The sequence below is a fragment of the Aulonocara sp. 'chitande type north' Nkhata Bay genome, linkage group LG5, assembly GCF_057382095.1.
Source record: "Aulonocara sp. 'chitande type north' Nkhata Bay isolate Kocher_YH1m ecotype deep benthic linkage group LG5, A_spYH_male_GT1.1, whole genome shotgun sequence".
Classification (NCBI taxonomy): Eukaryota; Metazoa; Chordata; class Actinopteri; order Cichliformes; family Cichlidae; genus Aulonocara; species Aulonocara sp. 'chitande type north' Nkhata Bay.
Window position 1 is genome coordinate 13,049,289 of NC_141348.1, and position 19,005 is coordinate 13,068,293.

The 19,005-nt window shown below is 41.9% G+C and overlaps 2 protein-coding genes across 2 annotated transcripts in view; one reads left to right on the forward strand and one right to left on the reverse strand.

Annotated features, from left to right (window-relative positions):
* Positions 1-417: 417 nt before the first annotated feature.
* Positions 418-18,643, reverse strand: gxylt2 (glucoside xylosyltransferase 2). The gene is made up of 7 exons (XM_086291383.1): positions 18,195-18,643; positions 10,167-10,365; positions 9,051-9,182; positions 6,559-6,810; positions 6,107-6,230; positions 5,116-5,288; positions 418-3,451 (listed from the first exon to the last, which is right to left on the reverse strand). Exons 1-7 carry the CDS (start codon positions 18,479-18,481, stop codon positions 3,275-3,277), a joined length of 1,344 nt encoding a protein of 447 aa, XP_086147509.1. The 5' UTR covers positions 18,482-18,643; the 3' UTR covers positions 418-3,274.
* Positions 18,217-19,005, forward strand: part of shq1 (SHQ1, H/ACA ribonucleoprotein assembly factor) — a 47,444-nt gene continuing 46,655 nt past the window's right edge. Inside the window, exon 1 of the mRNA XM_086291377.1 lies at positions 18,217-18,426. The gene's annotated coding sequence lies outside the window, so the exon portion shown is untranslated. The remainder of the gene's footprint in view (positions 18,427-19,005) is intronic.

Here is a 19,005-nt window from a genome sequence, read left to right on the forward strand (position 1 = left end):
AGACTAAATTTAGGAGGGGTGTCAAATTTAGGTTTACCCACTGTGAAGCTGTGAACACATGGACCAGATGTGTATATGTGAGTTTGACAGCTGACATTCTTTAATTAACACCATCCCTGCCAATGACAATATATTCCAGCAATATGTTTTGCATATTCTGGGAGGTCTTGGATGATTACTGATTCATAAGTCACTGGAAGGTTTGAAACAATACTCTGACTGAGAAAAAGTCCATAATTTAAGAAATCCTTGATAATATTGTTTATTGTCTCATATATTCTTCCTACATCCAATTGGTCTATGCACACAATGGCCTCTGTAAATAATTTTCAACATATTGCTTACCATTATATGATTTATTCAAGAATACCAGTTACCATTTACAAAGTATGGGAGGTAAAGAAATATATCCTCATGTAAAAACAAAATAATCTTTATTTCTTTACATATTTGTTAAGGGCCCAGACATGGCATCTCAACTCTTAAGAGAAACTGCCTTTTAAAAAAGAAAAGAAAAAAGATATTTCATCGTGTAGACGCTTGTTTACATATTCAATATAGCCTTCAAGTGTGAAAAAAGGCACATGATAAGCAACAAATCACAATCTACTTTTTTCAGGTTTCTGGAGCCCTGATAAGTGGGTTAAAAGGTCTCCGGGCCTTGAGTTTGACAGACACGATAGAGAGTTAGGTGAGTGTTAGCTTCACTTTCAAATCGCTAAGATTGGGCTGTATTATCATATTTGGATCAAAATATACTGACATCTGATACTTACTGATCTTGTTGAAACAAATCTTCAGTAACCATCGTCTGTACTCTCTCTGTCACCATTTAAAGAATATAATTCATCCCTGTTTATTGTTTCAAACATATTAAAACACAATTGATTATTATGCAGTCATGGTGAAAACAAACAAACACACACAAAAAAGCAACAACAAACATTTGTATTAGGACATAATTAAAACTATCTGGTCTTTAATAGGTCTTAAAATGAGATGAACAACAACACATGACATATTATTATACCGTGTTATTAACAAAAATAAGGCCAAAATGTAGACGCACTGTATAAAAACTAAGGACACCCTTACTGCTTTCTAGTGGCCAGGTGCTGCTAATGAAATGCATTTGATCATTGATCATCAGCAACCTATATATAAGTTTTGGCAGTTTGCTGGTCTGAGATCAGCAATGTTCTTATAGTAGCAATTGGTGCTCTCCATCAGTCTTGGAAGGGGCCATTTACAAATAATTGTAAGAAAGATTATTTACCAGTGGAAAACATTCATTACAAATACCAGTCTTCCACTGAGTGCACATCCCAAATTCACCCCAAAACAGAATGTGCAATGCTTGGAGGAAGTTAAAAAAACCCAAGCTGTATCTCTACAGGCCTCAGTTAGCATGTTAAATACTAAAGCTCATTGCAGTACAATTAGAAAAAAACACTTTAGTTTTTTTTTCTAATTTTTCTGCAATGAGTTTGTTTGGAATGATTGGCAGGAGAAAGTCTCCTCTCCATAATAAAAACCCCAAAGAAAAACAAGGCAGCACAGCTGATGTTTGGAAGATTGTATCTGAACAAACTATAAGACTTCTGGAACACTGTCTCTTAGACAGATGAGACCAAAGTGGAGGTTTTTGACCACAAGGTACAGCAAACACCAAACAAAGCACCTAATACCAGCTCTCAAGCATGGTGTTGGAGGGGTGATGATTTGGGGTTGTTTTGAAGTCCCAGTCATTGAGCAGACTGTTAACTCCTCTGCATACCAAAGTATTACAGAGTCAAGACCATCTCCAACAACTGAAGCTTAGCCTAAACTGGATCCTGGAACAGGATCAGAGAATGGCTGAAAGAGAAAATAATCAAGGTGTTTTAAATGCCAAGTCAAAGTTCAGACCTGAAACGTACTGAAATTAACAGAAGTGTGCAAACCTCTGAACTGAAGCAACACTAATGAAAACTGGGCCATAAGTCCTCCACAACGATGTCGGAGTCGCACAGGAAGTTATTACTGCTACTCAATTTTTTCCACACACGGCTTCTGCCTTTTGGCTTCATTTTTGTTAAATAAACAACACAGAGTGATATGTCACATGTTCCTGTCCTTACTTTAAGACCTGCTCAGAATTAGATACTTTTTTTTCCTTTTATGATGTTGTGATGTGTAAAAACCTCAGAACTGACAGATGCGGTACGTTCTTTTCACCAAGACTATATGAGCATAAATGAGGCTAAGGTAAACTCAGGACATTGCATTGTTTTATTAAGAAACACACGCTGAGTGTACAGCTATTCAGTTTCCAGGTTGAATGATTTGATACATTTGGCGCTTTATACCCCTTTAAAAGCAACTTTAAAATATACAGCCCATGCGTTCATCATTGATCACATGGTACGTACACCACACATCAGATTACAGGCTCGGAGACTCTCAAACACACAAATCTACAGCACTTATTTTCTTCTGCCAGGAAAGAAAACGTCAGACATGAATATTCATACGGTACATGATCTGCTGTGGTTTGACACCTTTTTTTTTTTCCTTCCTTTTTTCCCAAAATCTAGCACTTTTGGTTTTGATTTCAGTCGAGTCGTGTTGTATCTAATGGAGACATATGTGCAACAACAACAACCTTCCAGTCCTAATGTCAAAGTGCATTGTGACATTCAGTATTCAACACAAAAGTCTACATTTCTTCTGCTGTGCTGTGTGTAATACTGTCAGCGGCATTTGGCAACTGCAAAACAGACCACAAACTCATTTACACAGATTCACACTTCAAGTTATTTGCTGATAAAACATTCACAATTTTAGAGGAGTGGTTTATAAATCTACTACTTCAAGGTAGTAACGCTGTCCAAAGTTGACTCTGTGTAGCACATACACATCTCCCTAATGGTTAGGAGGAGAACTTCAAATGCTTGAGAAGAAAAGTAAAAAAAGACAAGACACCTTTGTACAAATCTTGACAAAAACACGGCTTAAATTTGTCTTACACACTTGAGATGAGCTGATACTTTCTAGTTTTCCAACATTCTTATACGTTACATCACTTGTGATGTCAAAATAAAGACGGTTATAAGGCAAACTTATTCGGCGACGTCACTGACCAGCACTGTATGCATAGGGTGATTACTAATTACCAGAGGCTCATAATGTTCATGAGACCCTTATTCCAGAAAGTGTCATGCGCTGAACACTGCAAATGCAGAGCCACCAGTTTCATCTGAGAATCCACAGGGACACCCACTTTCTCCATCAGTTATTTATGTGGCCTGACGTGGCGGACCACTTTGTCCTCAAACACCTTCCTCATTGTCTTTTCGATCTGCTTGAGGAAGACTTGGGGAATCCGACCACAGAGCGTGTTGACCGTCTCCAGGAACTTGGTCTGGATGGGGTAGAAGAGCGACTGGAACATGTTGTCCTCAAAGGGAAACTGCAGAGACGGAGACATCGGCCCATGTCAGTTCCAAACCCAAAGTTTTGTGCGTTTGCGCAGGTTTTTTTTGTTTGATCTAGAACATATCATAGGCTAAATGATATTTACACATTCGGTTGGCAGGGGTGGGGCGGGCCTCGGTATTAATCATAAATTACGACCCTGCTCGTCTTTAAGAGGCTTATCTCAGCAGAGCAGGGGGGGAACCGACTCTGCTGCCGGAGAAAACAAATTCTAATTTTAAACTGACCCAGATTGTTTCATGAGTGCAAGGGGAGAGAATTTGAAATCACAAAATAAATAGTCATAGCTGTTCTTTTTTTCTGAGCTAAACAATGCTGCTACAGAAACAGGTCTACACACACTTATATGTAGAATTGCTCCTTTAGCAGCTTGTTGGGACACATTTTCATTTGCATGACTTCCATTCTGTATTTTAGCAGCTTTATCAGAGCTAAGCAAGTATTCCTCCGATCATGACGCCAAGCTATGCTACAGCTTTCAGGCCTTATTGCAGCACAATGGAAATTTGTACTGAGCAAGTGCATCTACCTGAATGTGTGTTTTGCTCCAATGAATTTGAGGTATTTTCCAACAACTACCCACATGAGCCTGTGGTGGAAGTGCTATGACCTGTCATTGCTTCAGATCAGATTCAGCAACATTATGTGCCCCAAAAATGAGGTCAGCTGATTGCCTGCACATATTGACGGATCATGTGGTTAGCACCGTTGCCTCACAGCAAGAAGGTCCTGAGTTCAATTCCACCATCAGGCCGGGGTGGAGTTTGCATGGGTTCTTTCCTGGTACTCTGGCTTCCTCCCACAGTCCAAAGACATGTAGTTAGTGGCGATAGGTTAATTGGAAAGTGTAAATTGCCCAAAGGTGTAAATGTGAGTGCGAATGGTTGTCTGTGTCTATGTGTTAGCCCTGCGATTCACTATGTCCAGTTACTACTGGACATAGTGTTCCAACAGAGGGCACTGTGCATCACTGCCATACTGAGTCAGTAAAGCTTGATTTATATGTGTGAAATCAACATCCTAACTAATGTAGGAACTGGAAACTCCTTTTAATCCCCACACCACAACCTTCCATGCTATTCAAACCATTGTGGTATGCTGCAACCTGATGTGTAGCTACATTTCTCAGGAGGTGCACGTCAGGTTCCTTCAAAACACCAACATGTCCCAGTCCTACAAGACTGCTAAAAATTTTTTTTATTAGTTATCAGTTATTTATTAGTTATTAATCATCTCTGGCTCTCTTCCACAGTGTGTCTTTATTCCATTCCTCCCCTCACCCCAACCGGGCGCGGCAGATGGCCGCTCCTTCCTTAGCCAAATTCTGCTGGAGGTGTCTTCCTGTTAAAAGGGAGTTTTTTCTTCCCACTGTTGCTAAAGCTCTTGCTCACAGGGGGTCATTGTTGTTGTTGTTGATTGTTGTTTTTTATTTTTCTGGTTTTCTTTGTATTATTGTAGGGTGTTTACTGTATAATATAAAGCACCTTGAGGCAACTGCTGTTGCGATTTGGCACTATGTAAATAAAACTGAACTGATAACGTTACGTAAGAGGTTGTGGCGTAGGGATAAATGTAATTTAAGATTTCCCTCAGAAGCATAAGTCACACATAACTTTCAGATCCTCCTGGGATACTCACATTATGGATTGCATCATAGACTACTTTAAACGCTGGCTGCTTGTCATCATGATATACGCCACGGTTGCCATGGAGGATGGACACGCCTTCCTCTTCAGCCCCTTTGCAGTTACTACCGTACATACAGTGGTCAGGTCTGTAGTTCCACTGGCATGGAAAGATGAATAGACGCTCTGGAGGGGGGAAACGATGAAATGGTTTATTTCTTAATCAGGTAATTGCATCAATGTGTTTCTTGAAGGGAAAACTAAATATGCATCCAGACATACCAGAAGATTATAGAATAAACAGAGTTGGGAAAATAGATCGTTTTAATGTCAGCACAAAGAACAAAAAAACTGCTTCTGCTGTAATAGAGGAGCTGATCATTGAATTGCATGATAAAAATCAATAGAAAAAGAAACACAAATATTGATTAACTTATTTGTTCTGAACCCTCAATAGTGGTGCATTAGCTTAAAGAACATGAGGTCCTTGATTGGTATGTACGCTACTACCAGGAGAAAAAGTTTCCTCACCAAGAAAAACACAGATCAGAAAAACGCTGATGGACCAACATGAATATATGAATATACTCAGACAGCAGAGAACACAAAGCGCTTAATATACAAAAACAAGACACTCCATTTGGCTCTGAGCAAATGCGAATGATGCCAGCTCTGCTGACGGCTCTGAGCATTTGATGCCTACATCTGGCGGCTGCAGCTGGATCTCAGTCTGCTTTCGCCTGCAGCCACAGCCTTGGTGTTTACACAGCCAGATTCATGAAGCAGACTTTAGCAAAAGTGAAAATAAGATGCAATTTTTGGAAACATGTTGATGGTGAGAAGCTGTTGTTTGGGCTGTCTGCAGACTGGTATTTCAAAGTGCACTCATATGCATGGATAAGCAGTTTGGATTAGGCCTTAAACATAACGTAACATAGTGCAATTAATGCATTTCTTATGTATACAGACAAACACACACACACACTTGAAAAAGGAGCTTGTACCTGGGTTGTAGTGGAAGATGATATTGAGGAGGTCCTGATCTCCCCAGGTGATATGGTTCTTGTATTTCTGGTAGAGTGGATGAAGAAGATCCTCCCAAGACAGGCCAGTAGGGATCATACTGTTCTGAAATACAAGGATTAATAAAAAGAACAGCTTAAGAGGAGCATTAAAAAAAATAAATAAAAAAATCATCAAAGGCGGAGCACATTTACATTCCCGCTTCCATGTGCAATCTGCTGCCAGTATTAGAGCTGTTAAATTGAGTTCTGAGGGCAGAAGTCTGTGATGCTGTCATGGTAATCTGGAAAGCTTTAATCACAGCCCACTCATAGCACTCTGCCTGTCACTTGAGCTCAAGGAAACAGCCCTTCAGAATGCAAATAGGAAATTGCAGCCCACTTTAGCTTTCTACCGATCAGAGTGTGGGGAAATAGTACTGTTTTGACCTTACTTTGAACAGCGTGCTGCGGATCCGTGTGAGATTCATCAGCATGACACCAGAGTTGACGCCCGTGACTCCGTAGAAAGGGTGGCGGGCAAACCGGCTGTACCAGCCAATCTTGGGTACCTCGTGCTCTGGGGCCATCGCTGCCAGCTGCGTCCTGTTGAAGGACTTCAGTAGATTCCAGATATCATCCATAGGGCGCAGAAACAGCACATCAGTGTCCACATAGAGTAAAGAGTCCACGTCCTTCAAGATGACCTGGAAGTACAATTTTAGACGTAAATACAATATTTATGCCAGCGGTCCCCAACCTTTTTTGCACCAACGGACCAGTTTATGTTCGACAATATTTTCACGGACCGGCCTTTAAGGTGTCGCGGATAAATACAACAAAATAAAACCGAAAAAAAGATTTATTCATAACACACGGGAAAAGACCCAGGGAAACCGAGTTAACGATAAAAACGACGGAAAATTACAATAAAAACTGATAAAAACCCTGAAAACCATAAATGTCACACCTGAGCCTCAACTCTCGCGGCCCAGTACCAAACGACTCATGGACCAGTACCAGTCCATGGCCCAGGGGTTGAGGACCGCTGGTTTATGCCACACATTATCAATATGTACTAAAAAAGAATACAGGGAAAATTAACCCCCAAATTCAATTAAATTTTATTTATATAGTACCAAATGCTAACAGCAGTTGCCTCAAAGCACTTTATATTTTAAGTTACAGACCCTACAATAATACAGTTTGTTCGTTTGTCCAGTTGGGCTGGAGGAAAATTACTGTTAGAGCGGTTGCAAAAAGACTTCGGGTCCTTACAGGTACTCCGGTGCAGTGGTTTGTATCATGTATATCTAATAGTCTCCAATTTGTTTATGTAAATGGAGAGTCCTCTTCAAACACTGAAGTTAACTATGGAGTACCACAGGGTTCTGTGCTAGGACCACTTCTGTTTACATTATACAGGCTTCTCTTAGGCAGTATCATCAGACGGCACAGCACATATAAATGAATGTCAGTATTAATGAACCCCAACTATCCCAACCAACACGTGAAGATAGCTATTTCCTTCAAAACATACTGTAGTATCTGCTCTGTAGCAGCAAACCAGACTACTGCTTTATTTTTTCCTGGCTCAGCTGACAGGAAGATGCAGAGGAAGAACGCTAAATAACAAAGTGGAGGATGCAGTGCACAAGTTTTAGTTCTTCAAGAGGAAATCTGGGTTTCATTACACTGCTACAGGAATGTTGCGAAGTCAAGCAACGTTACTTGGAAAAACAATTAAACCAGCACCAATCCAATCTGTACAAACTAGAGTTTACATGGAAGGATAAATGAAACAAAACACAGAACCTGTAAATATTTTTTTTCCTTTAAATACCTCATCCATTTGGATACTGGTAAAGATATGTAGCTGCTTTGACTGACACATGTGCTTAAAGAAGATGCTGTAGTTGTGGTTAGACTTGAACCAGAGCTCTCCACAATGTTTTTTATGTTGCTGCCTTTTGAACCTTTTTGCACGGCGACCCTGAGCGGTCAAACGGACTGCAACTTAAGAAAATGTCCATAAAGAGAAAGATGCTAAAAAACTTCATCTTTTTCTCCCCAACAACATCAGTGAGTCCCCTGCTTATTCTAAGCATGTCACAGTGCCATCCTTCGTATGCCAAAATTGCTTCAATTGTGAGGTTTTTATATTGAACTTCCACTGTGCTTTTGAGTCCTTTTTTGCAGCCTTTTCTATTTGTTTTAATGCATTTGACCTCTCAGGGCCACTGTACATTTGAGCAGAATTAATTGACAAATAGTACAGTTTGCTGTGTGTTCCAGCAAACCCTACTAGAGGATTATACAGTGTTGGTGGGTGAAGTCCAGATATGGCAAGTTACGCCTTAACCCCCCCCAAACCTCCCAAAATACAGGAGACATGATGCGGTTATGTCCATACAGTCTGACTCTAGTAATGAGGGAGTTCTACAGCATTAACTGTAACATATATGGAAATATGTGATAACACTGAATCAAGAGGCATGTTCTATTTAATTCAGATTATTGACGAGGCAATAGAAAGGTGCTCAGTAGGTGTTCCTAATAAAGTGAATAGTGAATGTCTATTGATTGCCTTGCAGCAAGACAAAAAAAAAAAACACCTATTGATCTGCCACATGTTCATTACATGGTAAGAACGCTGACTGTTACTGCAATGAACCGTGTCAGAAAAAGGAAATCAATAGGCGGCATGAGCCTCACTTGATGGAATTACTGGATTTGTTCTCTGGGGAATTCTTATTTGTTACATAATTGCTGCTGAGAAGGTATGAAATCATCAATAAACAAGCCAGTATCTAGCTGTAATCATCCAGTGAAGAGGGTAATAAGATTGTTTAAGTAGAAAAGAGATGGATTAACATTTTTTCTTAACACCGGCTAATGACATTAAGCATGGTGGGGATATTAGGTGAGATAAGTGTGGCAGGCTTACGGGGAGGAAGAGTCTCTGAGCAGCGCAGGGCTTGAAGAGCTTCTTCCACTCGTCAGCGTTTCCCACCGAGAAGGAGATGGAGTAGATTCTGTACTGGAACTTGGCTGCGACAGAGCGAGGCCACTGGTTCAGCTGAAAGTAAAGCAACATGCGGTGTGTTACGCCAAAAAAAGCGTCTAACTGACTTTGAGTAAGGCAGGCTGCGTGAGAAAGAGTCAGGATAAACAACAATTAGACTGAAAGCTAATCTCCCTTTTGCTTTTTTCACAGACTTATCAGCTTGTGCAGGTGGCCATTTCAAACAATGAAGTCACGTCTCCGGCTGCTGATTGGCTCTTTTTGGTACGCGTGCAGCAACCAGCTGCTATTTTATTAAAACGCAATAATCTAAACAAGGGAAGGCACCATCTTAAAGCATGGCGAGGTTTGCTGAAGCTCGCGTTATCTGACCAGTTAGGCGTTAAATCTCTCCATAATCACCAGTTCAACAGTTTGGCCCTGGGAAGAGCGAGCGAGACAGAGAGAGCGCCACAAGCAGGAGGAGCATAAGAGATCAAGGGAGGTGAGACTAACCTTTCCTGTGGCTCCTTTCTGGCATATGTGTCACATTATTACAGGCCTCAGCTACCACGACTCCCCCCTCATGGGAATTTTCAACACATGGCAGTGATTCACCGCACACAGGAACGCTGGCTCACGGGGCTTTTAGGATTAAGATTTAAAGCTGTTTAAAGGTACTTCTGCTGATATTTGTGGCCCATCAATTGAAGCAATGTTAAAAGGCTGTTAGTTACAGTATCAGTGGAACTAATCAAAGTCACGCCAACGCACCTCCGTAAAGGTGACTTTGAGGCGGGGGGAGGCGGAATAACGCAGCGTGTCTCGGTGATATATTACGCCCCGGCCTTGAGATAAAAGGGTACAAGAGTGAGTCTAAGAGAGGCTCCGAGTTACAACTGCTGTGATCTCGGTGTCATCTATTACAAAGAAAGGAGGAGTGTTTAACATGTGCTGTGGTAGCTCAAAAATCAGAGTAAGATCCTGAACAGCAAAGCAGACAGCAAGGTGCATTGAAAATACAGGTTTTTGGCTCAAAACACATTACAGGGTTCTTACCCTTTCTTTAAACTGCAGGGCCAAGGGGTCCTCAGCAAAAATGTGAAACTTGATCTTCTTTAAGCTGAACAGGAGGGCTGACTTTACCATGGTGAGGGTCTCGTTCAGACGGTTCCCACAAGCCACCACGGCCAAATGCATGACGTCCTCCGCCTTGGTGCGCCTGGTTACAGGTCGGGCTACATTACTCCGTGGTTTACTAGAAAAGAGTAAATGTAGAAGATGAAGCACTGGCAGTCTTGTATAAAAGAAAAACAATAACACCTCAGTATAATGAAATTACTATATCGAGATCAAAAGCTGGCAGTAATTGCAACAAAAGATGTGCCGGATGTCGAGTTTTTCCTCCACCTAGCTGTCCGTTTTAGATTTCAATGGGCCAAGGCCACACGTTTGGGCGGGGTGGGGGTGTATGTGCTGACAATCACAAACCTTGTTCCCCTCACTCATCGCCAGCAAATTGGCCTGCAAGCTGCAGAGCCTGTGAAGAGCAATTTGTGCTCAACAGATGGACCACAGCACAGTGGAACCAAAACATACACAGAAAAATGAAATTACTGAAACGGACGCCATAATTTCAGACTTCCACAAGAGCTCCAACCCATATGGTCTTTGGAAAGCTGACACCTATATTTATATTTCTTGTAAGCCAACATAAACTGATGGCTTTTGGTTATAACTACACATATATCCCCATGAACACCATTTATGAAAATACCCCAAAATAATATTATACTTAAGCATGACACTTTTTACTTTTTACTTGGTGGGGAAGCCCATAAGTGAATAAACAGATAATAATTATTAAGATAATTCTACGTTTTTTTAACCTTATAAACCCTACGTAATTGTACTGCTAGAACATAGTTCATCACCAAGACAATTTGATGCTAGGTTTTTGTTCAGCAAGATAATATTCACATTTATGCCTTAAAGCAAACGTTGTTGTGATTTGGTGCTGTATAAATTAAAGTAAAAATGTTAAATTTTCAATGAAATATGCAAATGCCAGAAATAAAATGCTAACCTCGAGCTTTAGCGTCACCTCCACTTAGCTCCAGTGTTTAGCATGAAGGCTGCTTCAGCAGTTTGATTTAGCCACACTGGGCATTTAAAAATGTCCTTTATGTTATAGAAAAAAGCATTTTTTAAAATGTCTAAATATTCAGGGCACAATAGGGTCTGTTAACAACAGAGTGGTTTTCTAATATTTCACAAAGAAGATTTGCAAAACCCGACTTTAAAACAAATTTAAAAAAAACAACAACAACAAAACACTGCATATGTAAAATATCAACCCAATTTGAGATTTTTAGATTCATTCTGTCATTTATTTAGTCAGCAAAAGGTTTTTACTAAAGATATTACCGTTTATTTTCTACCAGACTCAATGGCTACCAAGCTAGCTGCACACAAACCACACCAAAAAAAAACAACTTGAGAGACCCACAGTCAAGTGAAAAACAGCGTTTTCAAAAGATGTACTGTGTAGTCCTGTTATAAAGAAAACTAAGTATACCCTCACTGCTTACATAGGAGTTGTTTACATTTGATTAGCAGGTGCTGCTAATCAAATACATAGCGCGGTGAGCGCCTCTATAAAAGCACAAGTTTTGACAATTTGCTGGGAGCAAACATTCAGATGTGTGTTAAAACAATGGCACAACCTTTCCAGGAGTCCACACTTCAGCAAATTCATCCCAGGCTCAGAGAAAATACAAAAAACCCCAACAAAAAAAACCCAAATTCAGACACTAAAGGCCTTGGTTAACATGTTAGCACATTTATCAAAAGACTGAACAAATCAAGGCAAATGTGAGGCCAACTATCTGACAGCTAAAGCTTGACTGAAATTGGGTCATGCAGTAGGCCGGTGACCCCAAGCACAGCAGCAAATCTACAACTGGCTGAAAAAGAAAAGAATCAAAGTGTTGCAATGTCCCAGTTAAAGTCCAGAGCTCAACCTGACAGACCTAGACTTTAAGAGAGCTGTGCATGAATTAATACCCACAAACTGAACTGAATCAATAATCAAAGCTTTAAAAAAGAAGCTAAGCAATAACATCACACCATATAACGTTTAAGCAAGGTTAGGTTCAGGTGAATGATGCAAGCGTATTGAGTAAAAGGTTGTGATTCCACTTTCCCTTCATTACAGCGTGTTTTGTTTCTATTCCTGCTGTTATCTTTTTAAAGTCGGTGCAAATCGTCTGGGTGATACTGGGAATAATTATATCTGTTAAAAAACAAATGCATTCAGCCTTAAGCTCTTTTTGCCACTTGTATGGATGTCAGTATTAATAGTACCGGCTTCTTACTTCAACAACAAAAACATCATTTGGGATTTATATGGATGACAACAGGAGGAAGTGAAGAATTTAAAAAAAATAACAAGCAGCCATCCTCCTATCGAAATGAAAGGTCAACTATTTTTCTCAGTCATGTTACATGTGCGCCTCAGTATATCATTTAACAAACACCTTCACACACGACTACCTCTGCGACTGGACTTTGCTCTTCCATGTTCAAAGGGAAGGGGGTTCTTTATCGGGTTTAAGCGCTCTCTCTGCAGAGCAGCGCGGCCTAGCCTGCTCTATGATAGGGAAACATTTATGTAATGGGGCAGCCTAAAGTTAAGGTCAACATCATCTATTTTTCTTTTGTGTAAGCACTACATGGGGCCGCTTGTGATAACAATACCTTCAACATGAATGTTGACCTAGCCAAAGAGGAAAAAGTCTGGCACGAATAAAAGAACAAAGAACCTTTTGTTTCAACATATAGCTTTTTTTGCTTGTTTTTTTCTTTGAGGAGGAGAGCTGGGGAAGGCAAAATGGAGAAGACAGTTGTAGAAGACATGCATTTCCTCTGCGTCTGAAACAAGCGGGAGCCTAGCATAAAATGGATAGGAAGGGAGAAGAGTGAAACTCGACAGGTGGGTTGCGGGGCAGTCCTCAAGCGTGACACTTCGTTTTCTGCATGGGTGCGGGACAATGATGAACTGCAGATTAGGATGAACGAGAAGGTGCTGAGAAATCTGTCCGCCACGCTTCAGGGGCTGATGTTCTGTCAAGGTTGTTGAACACACAACCCATTTCCCCACAGAAAAATGCAATCCCTATCCCCTGCAAGGATGCAATCGCGTTGCACTTAGTCATGCAAAATAAATAAAGGCTTTTTTGCATAAACCTGAATGACAAGACAAAAAAAACCCCACATAAAAAATACGTTAATAATGTGTTTGCCACATTAAGCATGGGCTGCTCACATAATGGTTTGTGTCATGGCACCGCTCCTCACATCTGGAAGCAGTCAAAAAGCACAGACGAGGTACAAAAGGACTTGAATTCCTTATCGGCTGCATAGCAGGCACAAGAGGAACCCTTCGCCTACAAAAGCACCACCACCGACCCTTTCAAAGCACGCAAGGAGAGGAAAAAGGCAGCGCCTCTAGAGATAAAAGAAAAATGTACAAGCGATGTCCCAGAGAACACCTTGAAGACATTTAATTAATCCGAATGTAACCCTGTTTGGTGGACTTCTGACCGATGTGTTCGCATTGGTTTGAAGAAGCCCGTCTCAAGTGGTTAAACAGAATTCAGCTGATTAAAGTTGAGACTATACGACAGAGAGTGCCAGAGCTACTTCTCGGGGCTGATCCGCTGGATTCTTTGCTTGAATGTTATTCAGCTGGGGCACAAGAGAAAACAGAAGAAAACCTCAGATCGCATGTGACCACTCATGAACAATCACTGACGCAGCTGCCACAAGAATCTGGTTTTATGTGTTCATTTCAGCTGCCCTCTCAGAACATTTGCATTCATCAGCATGCTGAGCCGAACGTGCTAAAATAAACATGCAACGTGTCAGCGCAGTTCTTAAACGACCAAAACGCGCTGACTCAGGCCGGAGATATTCACTTTCACAAACTCTAAAACCCAGTAAGAGATTCATCAGAGAGGCCGATGCAAAGAAACCCGAACAGAGAGCGGCACGCACGCACTGCTGCCATCATCATATCCTCTTTTCTGTGTCCACCACAAACCTTGACCAAGTTCTCTAAAGTTAAATTGCAAATGCAAATCAAAACTGAAGCCACCTCACAAATGTCTAATAACCAAAATGGCAAGATGGTTGCAAAAGGTGGTTGAAAAAGGACTTGGGATCCTCGGATTGATGTCTGTAAACAGTAAGTTGCTTATTTCATGCCATACTGAATCTTCTTCTTCATATTTTATGAACCACGTGTTTGATATAGCTAAGATTTTATGCCAAATGCACTCCATGACACAACCCTCTCCATTTATCTCTGCTTTGGACTGGTACTAAAAGTACACTGCCATTCTGCCTAATCATGTTTTATATACGCGCCTACATGCAGGTCAAATGCGTAGAACACCAAAGGCGGAAGAGAGCAGAACTTGTAGGCGTTTGTGTGCATGGAGGCAAGTTTTAATGCAAGCCTGCACCTTCAGACTCAAGATACGAAGGATCATACCAATGGTTTATCATCTGAAAATCAAAATGCAAAGGACAGAAACAACATGGCTGGCATCTGGATAAAACGTCACGCGCTTCCTCCTCACCTCAAGCCTCATCTCCTGAACTGAAGTCGGGGCTCACACGAAAACGACAGTTATTGTCAGCAGATTGGACATGTGACCGTTCCATCTCCGAGCAGCTGACGTTAAGTCGGCTAAATAACAAAAACAGCTTGATTACATTCTCATACTGTGTGAGTTCTTGAAGTTTCCAAGTCCAGCAATGTTAGACCCACTAACGCCAGCTAACAGCAGCTAACACTGACAAAAACACCAGCGCTTACTGACAGAAAACGTTGAGGATATCCTCAACATCAGTATATCTGTCAGTGCACAGAAGCGAGCTTCGCTGACTCCTCGACTCCTTTTACCTCCTCCAGACTAAAAGGGCTCACTAAAGAGTAATGGTGATCCTACTGTAGCTACGACTACGCTCTGTAATCTATGGACGTCTAATGGTGAGATTTTCCACACTGCACTAAACGTTGGAAATACACATCTTGTCCCTGGCCTATAGCTTCAGGAGATGAGGTGGTAGTGATAGATATGTCATGGGTATGCTGCTGCTTCCTTCAGCAGAGTGATACGGCTGATGGATGTTAGTGGAGAGTTTAGCAAATGAGTGTTTGGTGAGATCTTTACAGCAGGTATCTCCATCTCATATCAGAACATCCCAGATCTTTAAGCATATATGAAATGTTTATTTAACTTTTACCAGTAAGAGAAACCAGTGGTATATAAGAACCAAAAAAGCACCACGCAAACACCTCTTTTACAGTGATAACAACCATCAAACACCAGCATGGTAAGTTCCTATGCCATGACTGCCTGTGTATCATACACCCCTGCAGCTCAAAGACACTTTGGAAATGAAGTGAAAGTGGGAACTACCACAAAAATCCGTTTTTCTAACTTTGGCATGTGTAAATGCGATTAACAGCGTAGTCAGTCATGAAAATAAATGCAAATGCGGGGTTGACGTTAAAAGATAAAGGACTTTCTGTGAAAGCTGGAATGTGCACACGAAAACTTCCAAAAATGAGTTGAATACACCAATCACCACCTCCCTGAGCCCAAAGTGACATCTTCAAATAGCTTTATTGAGTTGTGTAAAGGTATAAAAGATTTTTCCCTATAATGTCAAGCTGCCAGAAACGAATACAAAGCAAACATCTGGCATCAGAGTCCTACTCATCCCAGTAGATCAAAGTTTTTGCAGCTTGGCTGATCAATGAATCAGCTTAGTGCTCAGTAAATGCTTCTATTATTAATCATTTATTATCTTTATTTTTGTTGTTGCTGTCAAGTTCAAAGCTATGACTTTCAAACCCAGCTCTTTACAGATGAGGGATTTTACCCAGCCCCACGCTATCTTTCTGCCTCAGAATGACTCATTTACTGGCAATTTAAAAGTGAGTTAGCCAAACTAAAAGAGAAGCAAAACTCCCTCCGATGAGGCTCACACAAGCACCCTCTCCAGCCACGTCGGCTGCACAGGCAAGCAGGGAGATTTCAAAAACCACTCCGAGCTGAGTGAGTGCTCAGTCATGCAAGATGACATTTTTATAGCTATGCATAATGCCACCGCGAGGCAGTGACTTCTTTACTGGGAAGAATGCTGCTTAGCTATATCTGAAGTGACAGGGCAGGGGATTTGTTTCGACACAGAGTATCAACACCAGTCTCACCCTGCAGATTCACGCTTTAACGCAGTGCAACAAAGCATCTGGAACACACGCTGACGGTAATGAAGACGTCAGAGTGACGGAACGGGAAAGTTACAGGTAAGGATCGTAAGTCACAGAGCCTGGACCTAAACCCTAATTCTGTTTTTAATTAAGCTGAGGGTGGGGAGCACATTAACCAATCACGCTCTGTTTAAAAAATCGTAAAAAAAAAAAGGGTGTGTGGACCTCGCAAGCGTTGGGCGTTTGAAGTGATAAAGACAACAACGCATTATAGCCTCCAGTACGTGTGGGTTGGGGCGACATAGAGGACGTTCTTCGCTATTTTTGGCCACAGGAAACGGTGTGATGTGTCAAGAGGAAATTATATGATTAGGAAAAAAAAAAGGCATGTTTGTCTAATAAGAAAGCTGCACAGGAAATCTGTTCAGCGGTTCAGACTCGCAAACAAAGGGAGAGATACAAGTTATGAAGCATGGATTGAACAGACAGTTGTAATAAAAGAGAGTGTTAACTTAACTCTCCGTTTGTGTCGTTATGATTCACTATCAGAGCTTTACAGTCTGCAAAGTGTGTCTGCAGACCTGAAAACGACTCCCAATTGTTCCCAGTCCTCTGGTCTGATACTCTCAGCTTGAGCAATGAGACAAAACAAAGTTGTTTTTTTAGAGGTTCTGGCAAAGATGCTCAGTGCTCTTCCCCTAATCGCAGCAGTCAGTCTTGAGCATTTTCCAACCTGTTCGTGTTTGTTTAATGGCCACCGGTGACCCCTTCCACCCCATCTTCCTTATCAGCGTGCAGCACACATGGAGGAGCGTGGTTTCTGCAAAGACGCAAAGGTCCTTTCACGGCGTAACGCCTTGATGGCGTTTATCTGCCGAACAGTGTCCCCAACCTTGAGTACGGCTATGGAGTGGAATACATATTACAGCAGCCTGCCAGCGTGGGTAATCTCCACGGCCACATAGTGGCCATTATGGCACAGCTGGCATGCAAGACAGGAGGAAATGCAAGGCTGAAATTAGAAAGCTGGAAGACAAAATGCCCTCAATCTTAAACACAAATAGCAGCTGCCGATATCTGAGATACTGCCACGGTGCTGATTTATTCAGGTCACCTGTCTTTGTGGCAGCTTCTTTGTAACGAACAAAAATAAAAATCACACCCGATAAGCTTTTCTGTAAATAGTTCTAGCAGACTACTTCCCATAATGTCTGACTCATGTTCAAGTGAAACCAAATGGGAGCCCGAGCTGCTCCGTACACAGTAGCAGCCTTTATGAAGTGCACTTTGTGTCTTTCAAGGTGACCTTTTACCCCCTTTAACACCAACAGAGGACTGAGACCATGCCCTGCTTTCACACATAATAAGGCACAAATGATCGAGATGTTGAGCTCACATGACAATTCATCACCCTGTTGTGCTTTGTGTTTGATCTCCTCTTTGCAAATACTGACAACACTTCCACCTAACCACATCAGTCAAGCTCTCTGGCCATATTTCAGCCACATACTTGAGAAACTCATGTTTGCAACAGCGAAAAGCAGCCCAGCAGATGCATGATGGGGTGTCCCTTAAAAGATCTGGCTTTTGTGAAGCCTGCGTCCTTGAGCACAACGTAGGCAGTTTGATAGATGAGGATAAGGCTCACTCAAAGCACGATTATAACCCGACACCCTCACTTTGAAACTTCCCAGAGGCTAGGAAAGATGGGGATGAGAAAGCGGAGACGTTCATTTAGGGAGAGCCTTGAGGAAATCGGCTCTTAAACGGAAACACCCCCCACCCCCCTCACTCCTCACCTCTTTGCATTCACGCTGGCCCCTCTACTAATTGGTCTCCCCTGTTTTCGTCCCTTAAGAGGCTCTTCCGGACGCACGCCGACTCCTGCGGGCGATTTCCTCCGAAACTTTGCAACAACGTTGTGCTCGAGCTGGGAGGGCGACTGGGAAGAGCTGCTGTCCTCCTCCGGCTCCTCTCCAACTTCTTTCAACAGCGGATCATCCGCGGCGTTGCCCCCCAAAAAGTACAAAAGTAAGAAAACTCCAAAACACACGGCGATCACAACTACTTTGCAGTGGATCCGCATGGTGAGAGCAACTTGTTGCGGTTGGAAGAGGCGGTCGGGACTGCGCTCATGTCTGCGGCGGAGGGAGGGCAGCGCGAGCTGACATTTTCTTACCGCTCCCCGCTCGCATTTTTCCGCAGATGATGATGGAGAGCGGAGTGCTGCTTCTCATCGTCCATAGAGGATTATACGGCGGAGGCGTGGCTTCCCCAGCCTTGCCGTAATGATTGAAGTAATAGCGCCACACGATAGTTCGACCAGACCGAAAGTATCTGAAATGTTTGTCTGTTTTATTACGCCACAGCTTACCTTCCTAAGGCAATGCTAATGTTTATGCTTAAATCTTAATGAATGCAATAGATTAACGATGGTGTCAGACTAGCTGCTGATTTGGCCATGGGAGTAATTTCATTCAGGGGATGCGAATTTTCAGCGAATTTAACTCGCTGTGCTACACTAGAACTGAGGTTTAAATATTCAATTTAAAGATTCGTGCTGCTCTCTTTCTTGTGTATGATCGGCAGAATCCTTGTCTTTGTGTTCGT